The sequence below is a fragment of the Pimephales promelas genome, chromosome 2, assembly GCF_988280905.1.
Source record: "Pimephales promelas chromosome 2, fPimPro1.hap1.1, whole genome shotgun sequence".
NCBI classification, from domain to species: domain Eukaryota; kingdom Metazoa; phylum Chordata; class Actinopteri; order Cypriniformes; family Leuciscidae; genus Pimephales; species Pimephales promelas.
In genome coordinates this window covers 19,240,642-19,253,631 of record NC_142770.1, presented here as the reverse complement: position 1 = coordinate 19,253,631, position 12,990 = coordinate 19,240,642, and the positions used below count along the sequence as shown (strand labels likewise).

Below are 12,990 nucleotides of genomic sequence, written 5' to 3'. Positions count from 1 at the left end.
TTAGAAGAAAGAACACCCGATTCACACAAGAGCTGTTATGGTTCTTCAAGATGTTGCCACTCTTTCTTTATTAAATCAAAATTTTCAGGGTTTTTTAATAGTCTATGCCATGACTAGTTTTATATTTTTAAGATCCCACCTTGAAATCCACAGACTGGCCTTGTTAATAATAATAATAAAAAATATTAAAAATATCTTTATTTCAACTCAACTCAACTAAAAAAAAAAAAACACAGAGAAAACAACCAGAAAACCAGGATATTTTTTATATTGTTATCAGAATTTTTTCCTCAAAATTAACTGGACAGTGACTTAATTTGAAACTACAAAATAATAAAACGTTTTGGTGATACAGATTCAGTTTACAGATTTCAGTCATATTCAGTTTTAATTTACTAAGCTTATATATATATATATATTTAAATTCTAGAGCAAAAAAGAAAGTCACGTAATTCTATGCAATCATAAGTATTGGGACAATTAAAGCTCCCATAAAGATGATCCCTTGAATAAATCTGGGCTCCATTGACCTCATCAAGCGTTTGGTGTCTTCAGTTCACAGAGCAGGCAATAATATACTACGACCTTTTGTCTAGTCTATACGAGTGCAGCCACAGAATCATAATTGTGCTTAAACTCACAATGATAAAGATAGTATACAGTATAAAAAGCACACGGTCAATGACCTGACCAAACATGATCCATTCATTGGTGCTGTTGTCATTCCTGAAGTGCTCTTCAACTTGGTGGCGGATGGCCAATAAATCTTTACTCATCTTCTTCATTTCCTCTAGACATTGTTCCCAGACACTCACTGGACTTGCACTAACTTGTCCTTTGTGTGGAATATCAGTCATGGTGTTTTTGTAGAAAGTGTTCTTAGATCTGTCGGCTGTAGACAAGAAACAAGAGCACCGTTGGAAAAACCTCTTTTACACCAATGATATGAACTCTGACATAAAGTTCGCACAAATTACTCTAGTGCAGGAGTACACAATGGCGCCTCCCCACCCCCCAATTTTAACTAATTTTCAATAGCGATCAGTGCGCCGAGAGCACCGCACACACGTTTTGTTTTGCGCAACAATAAAACGGACTCTCGTCTCATGTGCCTAATGCATGACTCCTATGCCACTGTAATCATCTTTACCTCGATTACGATCGTCATCCGTCAAAACTTTACTAGTGCAACACTGGTTTGCTTTATCCAACCGAGAGCTGTAGTTTGAGTATCGTAATGCTTATGCAGCAGTTAGGTGTTTTGAATCAGTCTATATTTCACAGCACCGTGAGAAACAGCTTGGGATGCTCTGGAACAATTACAGAATTGGAAAGAGAGGGTTTTCTCTGCATTGGTGATGTTTTTGGCTGACTGTTTGAATGGATTCGGTTTATAGGATCCTTGGACTGAAAACCTTCCAGAACATGTCAGAGGAGTCGTTCCCCCACACTTGGAAAACTTGTGCTCTAGTGTAAGAGCATCGGGGAAGATCAAAGTATCTGCTTACCATCACAGTTTTCTTCACAAGATTTCTTCATACAAGCAAGCTGAGCCAGATATTTCAGGACCAGAATCCTGAGCCACTTAGGTAAGGGAGGAAAGTCACGGGAACCACATAGGATATTGGTGATGATGACAGTCTCAAGTAGACTTGCTACCATCAAGGCCATGCAGAGAGAGAAAAACACATCTAAGATCGAGAGAGAAAGATCAGATTAGATTAGGCTGGAGGTGAAGAAGGATTTCCTGATTCTGAAAGAGTCCTGGGCTGTGTTTTTTAAATGCCTCGAGAGCGCAAGTACAGTAGTACAGATCGTAGAGACCATTTGTACCATTGATAGTCTACGATGCTACGATGCTGAAACACAGCCCAGACTGTTTTATGCCAGAACCTAGACATGAAAAACTTAAACCCAAAGTATATTTCACTTTTTGTCTGTACGCTAACCTCTCGTAGTGCATCACCAGTAAGCGCACACATTATACCTGCAGCCCGATTTTTCTAGCTACGCATACTCTTTCTCTATCTATCTCTTTTTTGCTCTAATTAATTTGTCCAAAAGGTGGTAACAGTGTCCCCGGGATATTAATTCACAATGTAGTCAAACAATGAGGGATGATACTGACACACCAAAGAGGTCAGAAATTACCCATTTGTACAACTCTAGCTTAAAGACTAACAATATGGTTTTATGGGTTATAACTAGGGGTGTAACGGTACATGTATTCGTATTGAACCGTTTCGGTTCGAGGCTTCCGGTTCGGTACGCATACAAACCGAACGATTGCTTGGACCATTTTTCTTGCCGGCAAAATTCGTGCTGACGCGGCCAACACAACGTTGCGCAACATCCAAATGGCAAGCGTAATGAAAGCAGAATGAAACTGCGCTCCTCGTTATGTGCTTCACGGATCGTTTATCAGTTCGGACCAGCAACATCTGTGCAGCGCGAGCCGATCTCGATCAAGCAACACTGTTACCACACCGCGCTAAGAGATCCGGTAAAGAAAACATTTGAATTCGCCACTGAGGTAATAACATCGCTGCCAGATCTAGTGAGATGGATTCACATTTCTCCGTTATTAACCGTAGATCTCTATTAGATCAAACAGCGCTGTCATGGAAACCAGGAGAAACATTGTGCCGTGAATGAACTAGTACTTTACGTCCACAGACCAGCAACATTCACCATGGATTTAATATAGTAACACTAACTGGAACCAGTTTGGCTGGAATGGTGAAATGCTTTCAAGTACTTCACACATCTTTTTCCAGCACTTCAAAATTCAAATATTATATAAATAAATATATATTTAAATGTTATTTTTAATGTGATGACCAAAACATTATTTGTTCATCCTTCAAAGATGACCCCTATTTATAAACCTGAAGATTTCAAGATCTAGGAAAACTCACACTTATTTAAAAAAAAAAATTTTCTTTAAACAAATAGGAAATTTCTCTGGCATTTCTTTCTTTTTGCTGTATCGAAAACGTACCGAACCGTGACTTTAAAACCGAGGTACGTACCGAACCGTGATTTTTGTGTACCGTTACACCCCTAGTTATAACCCATGCTGAGAAATTGGAGGAATGAAGTATTCCGCAGACAGAGTGAAAGTTGTTGTTAGTGCATGCATTGACCTCCTTTGTATGCGTAAACGTAAAATGTAGTATACTTTGAGAGTCTATGCCTTCAACTGTATGTAAAAATGAAAAATAAATTGTACTTTCAGTTTTAAACTGATTAGCCAGAACAACCTTCAAGATTAAACTGGTCAACTCAAGGTCTTTAATACCTTGAAAAAGCTAGCTGTTAGAGTTACCATTCATCTCAAGGATGGTCATCAAGAAATGTGTTCCCAGATGGTTGTTATGACATATACCAGCACTAACTGGGCCTTGCCAACCAGCCAAACGTTGACCTCTTTGGTTCACCAAAATACTCTCAATGTGTTGGTTGCACCAGCATCCCATGCTGGAAACCATCAACATTTTGCCTTTTTAGCAGGGTAAGGATGGAAAGAGACAAAATTAGAGAATAAGAAGGTTTGAGAACATACTGATAAGAGGTAAGTTGTTTCCTGTGACAGGCAGCAGGTCATTCATTAGCAGCAGGAAGACGGTGTAACCCAGGATGAGTGTCATTTTGAAGGAAGCACGGTCCACACTTTGAAGAGGCAGGAGGAAGCTGAAGAGATCCAAAGAAAGGAGGAGGCTGCTGGGGATCAGGAGGTTCACCACATACAGCGTAGCTCGACGTCTCAAGACAATCTAGTCCACAACAGTGAGGAAAAATATTAGTATCAAGTGTTCTCAAGTGTAAACTTCATTTCATAGTAGCAAACATAATACTTAGGGGTTGATTCACTAAGAAATTGTCCAACTTCCTTGTATTGTACATCTCTTTTTGTTGTTTTCAACTTAAAGCTATGGTATACGATGTTAAAAATCGGTTGAGACGGTAGGGAAGTTTTAAAAAACTCATCCCGCCCCTCCACACACACCCCCCTCCCCTCTGTGCTACCTGATCCCTGACGTATGTCACGTTTGAGTTCACGTCAACGCAAGATTAGCAACACATGAGATGTTCTAAACTCCCCACCACCATTATAATACTACTAGTATTGCTAAGGTTTTCAGTAATTGTTATTGCAGCACGCAGCGCATCTTGTTCAAATTCCGATCGGCTCGAACAGAAACCTCGAACAAGAAATATAATTACTTTGAACCGCGATCGGCGATGCTAAACGGCTAACATTCCAATGCCGACCGGCAGCATGAGCAAGTTGTCAAACTGATAAAAAGCCACTTAACACGTCACACCATAAAAGAATATATAAATGTTTACCTGCTCAACAAAAAGTCATCCGTGTCAGCGTCGTTTTCAGCCCCAGATCTCCCTGAAGCTTTCTCCAACGGTCAATGAAGGACACTATATTTATCCTACTTAGAGTCCGGCGTTCTTCACATTTCTTTTTAATCTCTGATCTTTCCTCCACAGACTTTCTCTTGCGTCCTAACTTTACAGTAGAGGTAAGCAGGGGCCGCTTGCTGTTGTCGTTTATATTTTTATCCATTGCTTTATCCATTGCTGATCTGACGCTACTAGCTAGCTACCGTAGACAGTCTGTCAGCTGTTTGCTCGCGCACGGATGGGGGCGGGTGCGGTTGGGTTGGAGACGCGAGCGCCAGGCGGAGTTTCAAGGGGAGCTGGTGATTGGATGAGAGCAGCTGACCAATATAAGCTGTGCGGCCGCACAGCTTACATTGGTCAACTTTTCTGCGGCTGTCCAGCCAATAGAGTGAATGGATTTTTTTCGTTCTTTTTTCTATTCATATTGTTAGGATTGTACTATATAACCATAACCAGCATCTAAACGAGGATATTAATAATGAACAATCTTTGAAATCGTATACCCTAGCTTTAATCTTCTGTTGTTTTTATATGATTATTTTAATTTTATTTCTGATATTTTCCATCCTCTTCTTTAACTAGAATGGTCCCACCAAATACTGCATTCAGTTCCTGCCACAAGTACAGACAACAAGCAAAACCATGTTTTTGCAAATGAACATGAACCTGCTTAATGTCACAACACATTCTAAACACTTGCATGTGTTCATACACACCTTCAGCTAATCACTATCTAATTTGGGCTTGAACTGTATGTTACATGGACTCACTATTACCTTACCTGCATACTCACCTCACATTTCTCACTTGTTTGATCTCCATTTTCAATAAACTCTCTTGGTTTCTTCTCCCTACTCGGTGTTGATGTGTTGTTACAGAAATGCCAGACCAAAGACCATGAACCCAGTGGGAGAGGAAATTCTCTTGAATGGTTGGGAAATTCAAGAAGTAAGTGAAGAAGTTTTTGGAGTATTGCCACCAGGCATTGTGGAATGATCATATTCTGATGGACTTTTTTCTGGATGTACTGGACAACAACATTGTCATATTGTTGCCAGCAGGAGATTCCAACGTGACCCTGGCACAATATATGGACATTTGGCTGTGGCTGTGTGGCTCATCATTTACTGCACTGTAGGTGAGGTAGAGGATGACACTACCACTCAGGTGCAGTCCTTCCAGTCCACTCCCTCCTGTCATGATGTCCTCGATCATCAACACAGAGCCATTCCCCATCGCAGAGCCAGAGCTGATGCCGATACCCTCTACAAAACCAGTACCTGCAGCCTTGTCTGTCCTTGAGCCAAAGCAGTCTGACCAGGTGTGTGAGACAGTTCTTACATCTGTACCTGTGGAAATTTTGGTGGAACTGGATGAGGAAGTGAATTGTTATCATCATCATCCTCCAGCATTAGAGAGTTCCAGTGTTTCCCAGTCAGAAATAATTGATGTCCTGGTTTCCTTCTGTTCCCAATGTCTTCCTCCTCCACTGGCTCAGGTCAGTTTCAAGTCTCCTATGTTGGCCAGTTCTAAGTCTTCTTCATCGTTGATGCTCTCTCCCTGCTTCCCAATCCCACCTTCTGTGCCTGTACAGTGTTGGCCAGGAGGCAATTCCAAAACTCTCTGCCTGTCCCGTGTCAGCCTAGGCAGCTGTTTTTGAACTCTGTTTGTCCTGTCACGTCCAAGGAGGCCATCTCATAACCGTTTACATGTGCTTCCCAGTTCTTCTGCCCTGTCTCCGCTGGCTTCATTCAGGCCATCAGCTCCTCCTTCGTTGGCTCCACCTAGCAGCTTGGATTCACTTTGTTGGCCAGCTCCACCTGTTGACCCTCTGGCTCTTCCTCTAACCTCCATCTGTTGACTCCCTTTGGCTCCACCGTGCTCCTTCAGCTTAACCTCAGCCCTCAGTCGCACCGGCCCTGCCTCAGTCGTACAGGACTCTGGCTTCATTTCTAACAGTTGGCCTCCTGTCCCCATTTTTCTTCTTTGGTCTCCAGGACCTCCAGTGTCACCCGTTCTCTTCAGATCTACCTGGGTCTCTACTCAGTCAATCGTCCTTCTTGTTTCACCTGGCCTCTCCACTAAGGCTCCACTATGTCTCAGCTGTGGGCCTTGTTCCTGGAGCTCTAGCTTGAGGTGACTCTCTGGCTCTGCCCATCATTGTCTCCTCCCTGGTTTCTCCCACCGTCATCTCCTCCCAGGCTCCTTTCAACTGTCATCTTCTTCCTAGCTATGCCCACCATAGTCTCCTCCCTGTCCTCCTCCCACCGTCACCTCCTCCCTGGCTACCTTTTTGCCTACAAAAATATGTCATCTCTGCTGCACTCTTTGAGCTGTAATCAATTAGTGCAAATATACCTGCTTTGTGTAAAAATAAGGCTCATTGCAGATTGTGGCATATACAACTTAGTAATATTAGAACCACAGAGTAACATACGCCAAATCATGACGGTAAATCACTATTGTGACTCTTTCTTAGTGAATTACCCCTCTCTAAAATGTCACCAACATGAACAATGAGGTTATCCCATCCTCCTTCCAGATATAGCAGTACAGGTTTTTCTGTCAGCAAGTCAATCAGCTCCCACTCTCCTTTAGTTGTCATTGCTTCAAGAGACTGCTTGAATATCTGCTTCGCTGGCTGAAAGAAGAACAACTGAACATCATCACCTGTAGAGAATGAGACCAACAAGTACCATGTAATCACAAGTAGCCAAACAACTCAATGAATATACACTTTTCAGTTTTGCTCACTTACGAGAGTGTTTGTAAGAGTTGAAAGTGTATGAGCAGTTTTGGAAATCAAATGGAAAAGTGTAGATGTCCAGTTTGCATGAGCTGATCACATGAATCGGCCATGCATCCATAACTTCACCAGTAGATTCGACATAGACGTAATATGTGTCTGGTACTCGGTTTTCATCCATGCTGCAAAATGATGGTGGATAGCAGGTTAAAGATAGAAAGGGAAATCCAGCAAGAATTTTACTTTTTGCATGTGCACAATCCAACACACTCACACGGCAAACTATTTTACATTTTGCTGACTCATTGGCTTATTCATAAGAATTCGTATGATCTCATTTGTACGTACTCTTAGGATCTGCTATACTTCCCAGTGACAGTTAGGTTGGGTTTGGACCTTAAAAGGGGGGTTGATTGCGATTTCACTTTTTTGATTTTAAATAGTGTGTAATGTTGCTATTGGTGCATGAACAGTATCTGCAAAGTTGCAGCGCTGAAAGTTCAATGTAAGCAGATATCGTCTTTTAAATATCAGGAAGTTTAATGCCTACAGAAACGACTGGGACTACAACGGGTTTTAGACGTCACTAACCCACACATTTACATCAACCCTCCCATATTTCCGCAGCTCGTCGAGTGTGTTATGTTCATCTAGCTGTCAGGTCTTCTGTGTTCCAGCTTCCCACGGACGCTGTACTTTGTCAACAATGGATACAATTTATGTTTGATTATGTTCCTGAAATTGACAATCATAATTCAGCTTTCTGTGCCTCGCATTTTACAGAAGACAGCATCCAGAATCTTCACGAATTCAATGCCGGATGCAACAAGAAACTGTTACTAAAACATGATGCAGTTCCAACTTTAAAACCAGAGGCAGCAGTTGTTGGACCACAACCTTTAAGTAAGACTTCATCATTTTAAATGTATTGCATATAATTTCAGACCTAATGTTTTAGTTTCATCAAATACCAGTGCTGGCTTTATAGCCACTTAGTTATGCTATTTCGTGTCTACGACATATGCGTACAAACATTATGGACCTGAATTTGTATATGTACTAATTTTGTAAATGTATTTTTCATGTATATATACTTTATGACATTATTTTTCGATTTGATCAATAACGTAAACCAGTGCCAACACTGTTCGTGTATAGTAGCCAGTTAGTTTGATGTTATTGTGTAAAACAAACGTGTATAAAGTTAAAAATATATATATATATTGGCAAATTACCATTCAGAAGCGTTTTGTAAGAGCCGTGTGTGGTGAGGTTCTGCTTGCCTCTTTTCATCGCTGCTTTCTCGGTCTGATTCTGACTCATACTGATACTGCAGTATCAACACCATTATTTACATGAACACACATGCAACACACATTATTGACATGAACACACATGCAACTTTCGCCCATAAAGGTAATGGGCGTGAAGTATCCCAAAAATGTGCACTACAGTTTAGCCAATCACAACACACCGGCCCAAACTAACCAATCTGAGCCCACTGCCTGTTTCTGAGGGAGTGGTTTCATAGACTCAGGAAGTCAACCGGTCTTTCAAATGACAGAGGAGAACACGGCTTACAATGGGCTTTATGCACGGCGGTATTTCCGGTGAAGATGTAAGGATCCTCGATAACTTCCGCCGATCATAGAGTCCAATGCAATATTGAGAATTTATATTGAATTTTATACTCCATGGTTATACTAAAGAAACGTTAGTCACAAAAACAGATAAAACAGACGCCCCTCGTTGTGTTTATGCTTCTTTTTAAAATTATATAAAATAAACATAACTATATATAAAATTACATCTAAACGTATGTACGTTTCGTTTCAAAGATGGGAGGACAGTAAATTTTGAAGACTCTGCCATAATCCCATTTTCCTCGGTTTTCCTCCGCTTTAATCTCCACAACCGGAAATGGACGAGCATCCTTGCGTCAAATGCGGAACTTATGCGTGCATATAGCCCATAATGGTGAAATTTATGAAAAATAAGACTTAAAAAAAAGCAAAACCACGAATACATGTTATATTGCACCCCATAAACACTATCATGCAAAGAAACAAAGCAGTAAACCACCCCTTTAATGATTACTTTTTCCTAAAAATCAAACTTTTCCATACAAATCACATCATACAAATTCATATGAAATCAACAGCACATAAATTAGTAAAATGTTTTATGAGATCTGGTTGGCAATTATTTTTTGTTTTTGTTTCCTTGACACTAGTCAGGGGTGCGTTTCCCGAAAGCATCGTTAGCCAACTATGGTCGCAAGTTCCGTCTTTATCAGCATAGTTCAACGAGTCGGTGTTTCCCGAAACAATCGTTCCAACAAACATTCGCAAACAGCATCGCAAATTTGTGTGGTTTGAACGACAGCTCTCGATGTGGTTAGAGGCATCGTTTCTATATTGCAAGACATTTGGACGTAATAAATCCTTATCTTGAGCAAAATAACCAAGCTGACATTCAGTACAACCGGTGCCTTTTATTTGGAAAACATACAAATGTAATTTACGTCTTTTAGTTTGTCAAAAGATTTAAATTAGCCTACTGTGTTTGAAGAGTGCGCGAACGTGCTCTACTATGTAAGAACGAGCCAAATATTGAGTCTGATATTAAAGCGAAATAACTGAGAACAATTAGAAATAGTCCACAGATTACATGTCTGTAATTTATATATAAAAAATGTAGCGTTGAGTCTGGATCTCAAACAGTTTCATTAAAAGTAGTTATTTCTCCACTACGTGCGAAACCAACGTGGTGAATGAAAATTTGCGACAATGGGTTTCGGGAAACAGTCGTGACTAGCTAGTTGATTTTTCCAATGCATCGTACTATGGTAGTGAAGCAGCGAACTACGTCGTTGTACGGGAAACACACCCCAGAGCTGTTACATTTGACTTGTGCAACTTACAATTCGTTAATGACAATGTCTGGAACCCATAACTTCTCTCTTGGTAGTGAGATCTTTTTTGTTCCACACTCATCAGGATCCCAGCTCAAACCTTCAATCTGCCACCTCTACAAAAAATAATAATTCTTTCAGCACTGCTGTTTAAATAGTGCTCTTGCAATAGTTAAAACAGGCTTGGATAATATAATAAGCACTGTAAAATGTGATCGGAACACGCAAACCGGCAGTTAATAAACAAAGTCTTTTTCATGACTCTTACCGTCCTCACCCACAGATATGTTTCCAACACCTGTGATTTTTCATTCTGAAAGGGAAAATATATGGATTATTTAACCATTTTTTTTAGTGAATTAATATTATTGTAATGTTATAATTTTGTCATTTATTTTTTAAGTAAAAGCTGTAGTCTTTCATAGATTTGCTTACCACTCCTAAAATGCCATAAAGACTCAAATCCACACTGACGTTGGTGGGAGTTTTCAGACTTATAACCGGCCTTGCCTCGCTGTAGCTGAAGACTTCCTCTTTCATGGCATTAAGGAGAGACTTTGTTGTTGGTTCTGAACAATTTAACGGCTCTATAGATCCTACCAAGAGAGCTGAAAGAACAATACTTGAATTCAGGATGTGACTTTTATTTATTTCAATCAGATTATAGACATTAACGTTCTGGTTATGCAGTGAACAATGTGGTTTGAGTTTGTTAATTAATGCATCTTTTTGGATAAACTTTATTTTTGATGGTCCACTTTAGGCATTAGTAGTTATAAGTAACTTTGCAACTTCATGTCAACTAACTTTCATTGGAGTATTAGTAGACTGTCATTAGACTGTTAGGTTAGGGTTTGGATTTGTGGAATTAGTTGATCTAGTTTTAAAGTTAATGTAGAATTTCTGTTGAGGAGCATCAAAATAAAGAGTTAGCAGGTATTAACAAATTAAGCAGACAGTCTACTACTACTCTACAATCAAATTACTTTAAAACAGTAAAAAAAAAAAAAAGATTTGTTTGAAAATTTATCTTACATTGTATAATGAAGTAGTTGGCGATCCACTGGAACCAAGTGTGAGTGGAAAACCATGTTGAAGCCTGTTGAATCTAGTATTTGCAATATATGGCAAATATGCCCAAAATAATTACAATGCCACTGAGTAATTAAAACTAAAGTACGGAGTCCCTAAAGGGACGTGGTGATGGGAAAAAAAATGAGATGGGAGAAAAACTTTATTTCAATGCTTTTGCATTCTCTTTTGTTTTGCGTTCCCCTGAGAAACCCGAGCCAACGCAATGTTTCTTGATGGAGAAGCATACGTTTTGTGAGCAAACGCAATAGTTGTGAAATATATTTTTTTTCCTCCAGTCGTGTGCCTTTATGGGCTCCGTACAAAAGCTTTACTACGATTCAATAACATTTGCAAGATTTTAAACTGTACACAATTATAATTTCCCTTAACACTTTTTTAGTGATAGTTGGGCAAATTAAAAACTCCAGATCAAGACAAGCTAAAAAGAATAAAGAAACAACTTTTTTGTTGAAACAACAGCAAAACAACAGCATGCATACAAACATTTATAATAATGTTCCATGGCCAATACACATAAAATAAAAATAAAATGTTATAACATCAAAATTGTGATAGTTTTCTTAGTCTTACCTGTGTTCTTGGAAGACAGATAAAAGCCATCTGGTACTCAGTCAATTGGATTGCGATAAATATTTAGCAGACTTTCCTTTGCTTTGGGTTTTAAAGCACAACGGCTATAGTGGACACAACATAAATACTTGCTTTTTATATGACATATTTGTTTATACAAATTAGAATAACCAGAATAGGGGACAATTTTTTCACACCCATTTTCTAAAATCAATCTCAATATTTTAAAACCATTCGACAATATCCAATATTTGCTTACCAGCAAGAAATTTGCAGTCATCAAGATGAAGGCAGACTGGGGCCTGAACCAGAATATGAGCTGCTTCTCTGGTAAGAAAAGTTCTCGCAAATGTTTTACAGGCAAACTCAATGCCAGTTGTCTAGAGTTGTATCAATGCTCTTGTCTTTCTGTGGGTGAGATGGTTGAGTTGACAAAGTCTTGGCAATAGTGGTTCTTGGCTGTTTCTGTTTTTAACCATTAATAGATTTTTCCTTTGTAACCACTTAGCAAAAATAAAACAACTGTACCAACATGCCAAAACGTCCAGTTTACTGCCTACTTTTAAAAACAAAGGTTCTTCATTGCCACCGATGAAGGTTCCAACAAGAACCATTACAAATCTTTAAATTTAATTTAAAGTTCTTCTTATTTATTTTAGCAGCACCAATGGGTAACGTCCATGGTCTCATTCATGTACAGTGATGTCCCTAACATCAGTTGTCTGTTTCATTAAAAATCTTGCCCAAAAGCTCAAATAAAATGACGGGCGTGAACCTATACGTAAACCTGTGGCGTAAACCATGTAGAACACCACTATAAACTACAATCCAAAATGCTTTCCTGTTTAAGAAGGACAACAGGTATTAGCTTAGCTTGCTAAAACAAGCACACTTGAGGATTTATACATTTTATCAGAAATGTCCTACTTCCCACTTCTAAAGTCGTGGTTACAAGCTTGTTGCATTCAAGTGATTTGTTGTCAGAAAGAACAGGAATCATGGAGGACAACAGGGTTATTCTTGACTATTTCTTGAGGAAATCTTAATACAGCCAAAATGTAAAGATATTTGATTTTGTTGTGCCGACGATTCTGGAATTTCGGTCAAATACAGGCTATTTTTTGCTGTGTATAAAACATACAATATGCTTCAAATGATTTTTCATATACGTAAATATGCACTGCATTAACGTAAAGACAAGGTGATGTGGCTGTTGTTGAAAAAAACAAAACAAATAAAGAAGAGC

At 39.3% G+C, this 12,990-nt stretch overlaps 1 protein-coding gene across 1 annotated transcript; it reads right to left on the bottom strand.

Moving 5' to 3' along the window:
• Nucleotides 1-352: 352 nt before the first annotated feature.
• On the bottom strand, nt 353-11,774 carry LOC120491846 (5-hydroxytryptamine receptor 3C). Its single transcript, XM_089119150.1, has 10 exons — nt 11,745-11,774; nt 11,115-11,187; nt 10,515-10,687; nt 10,348-10,392; nt 10,089-10,195; nt 7,178-7,347; nt 6,929-7,089; nt 3,566-3,776; nt 1,509-1,691; nt 353-892 (listed from the first exon to the last, which is right to left on the bottom strand). The coding sequence occupies exons 1-10, from the start codon at nt 11,772-11,774 to the stop codon at nt 579-581; spliced, it is 1,467 nt and encodes a 488-aa protein (XP_088975276.1). The 3' UTR covers nt 353-578.
• Between the last annotated feature and the right edge of the window lie 1,216 nt (nt 11,775-12,990).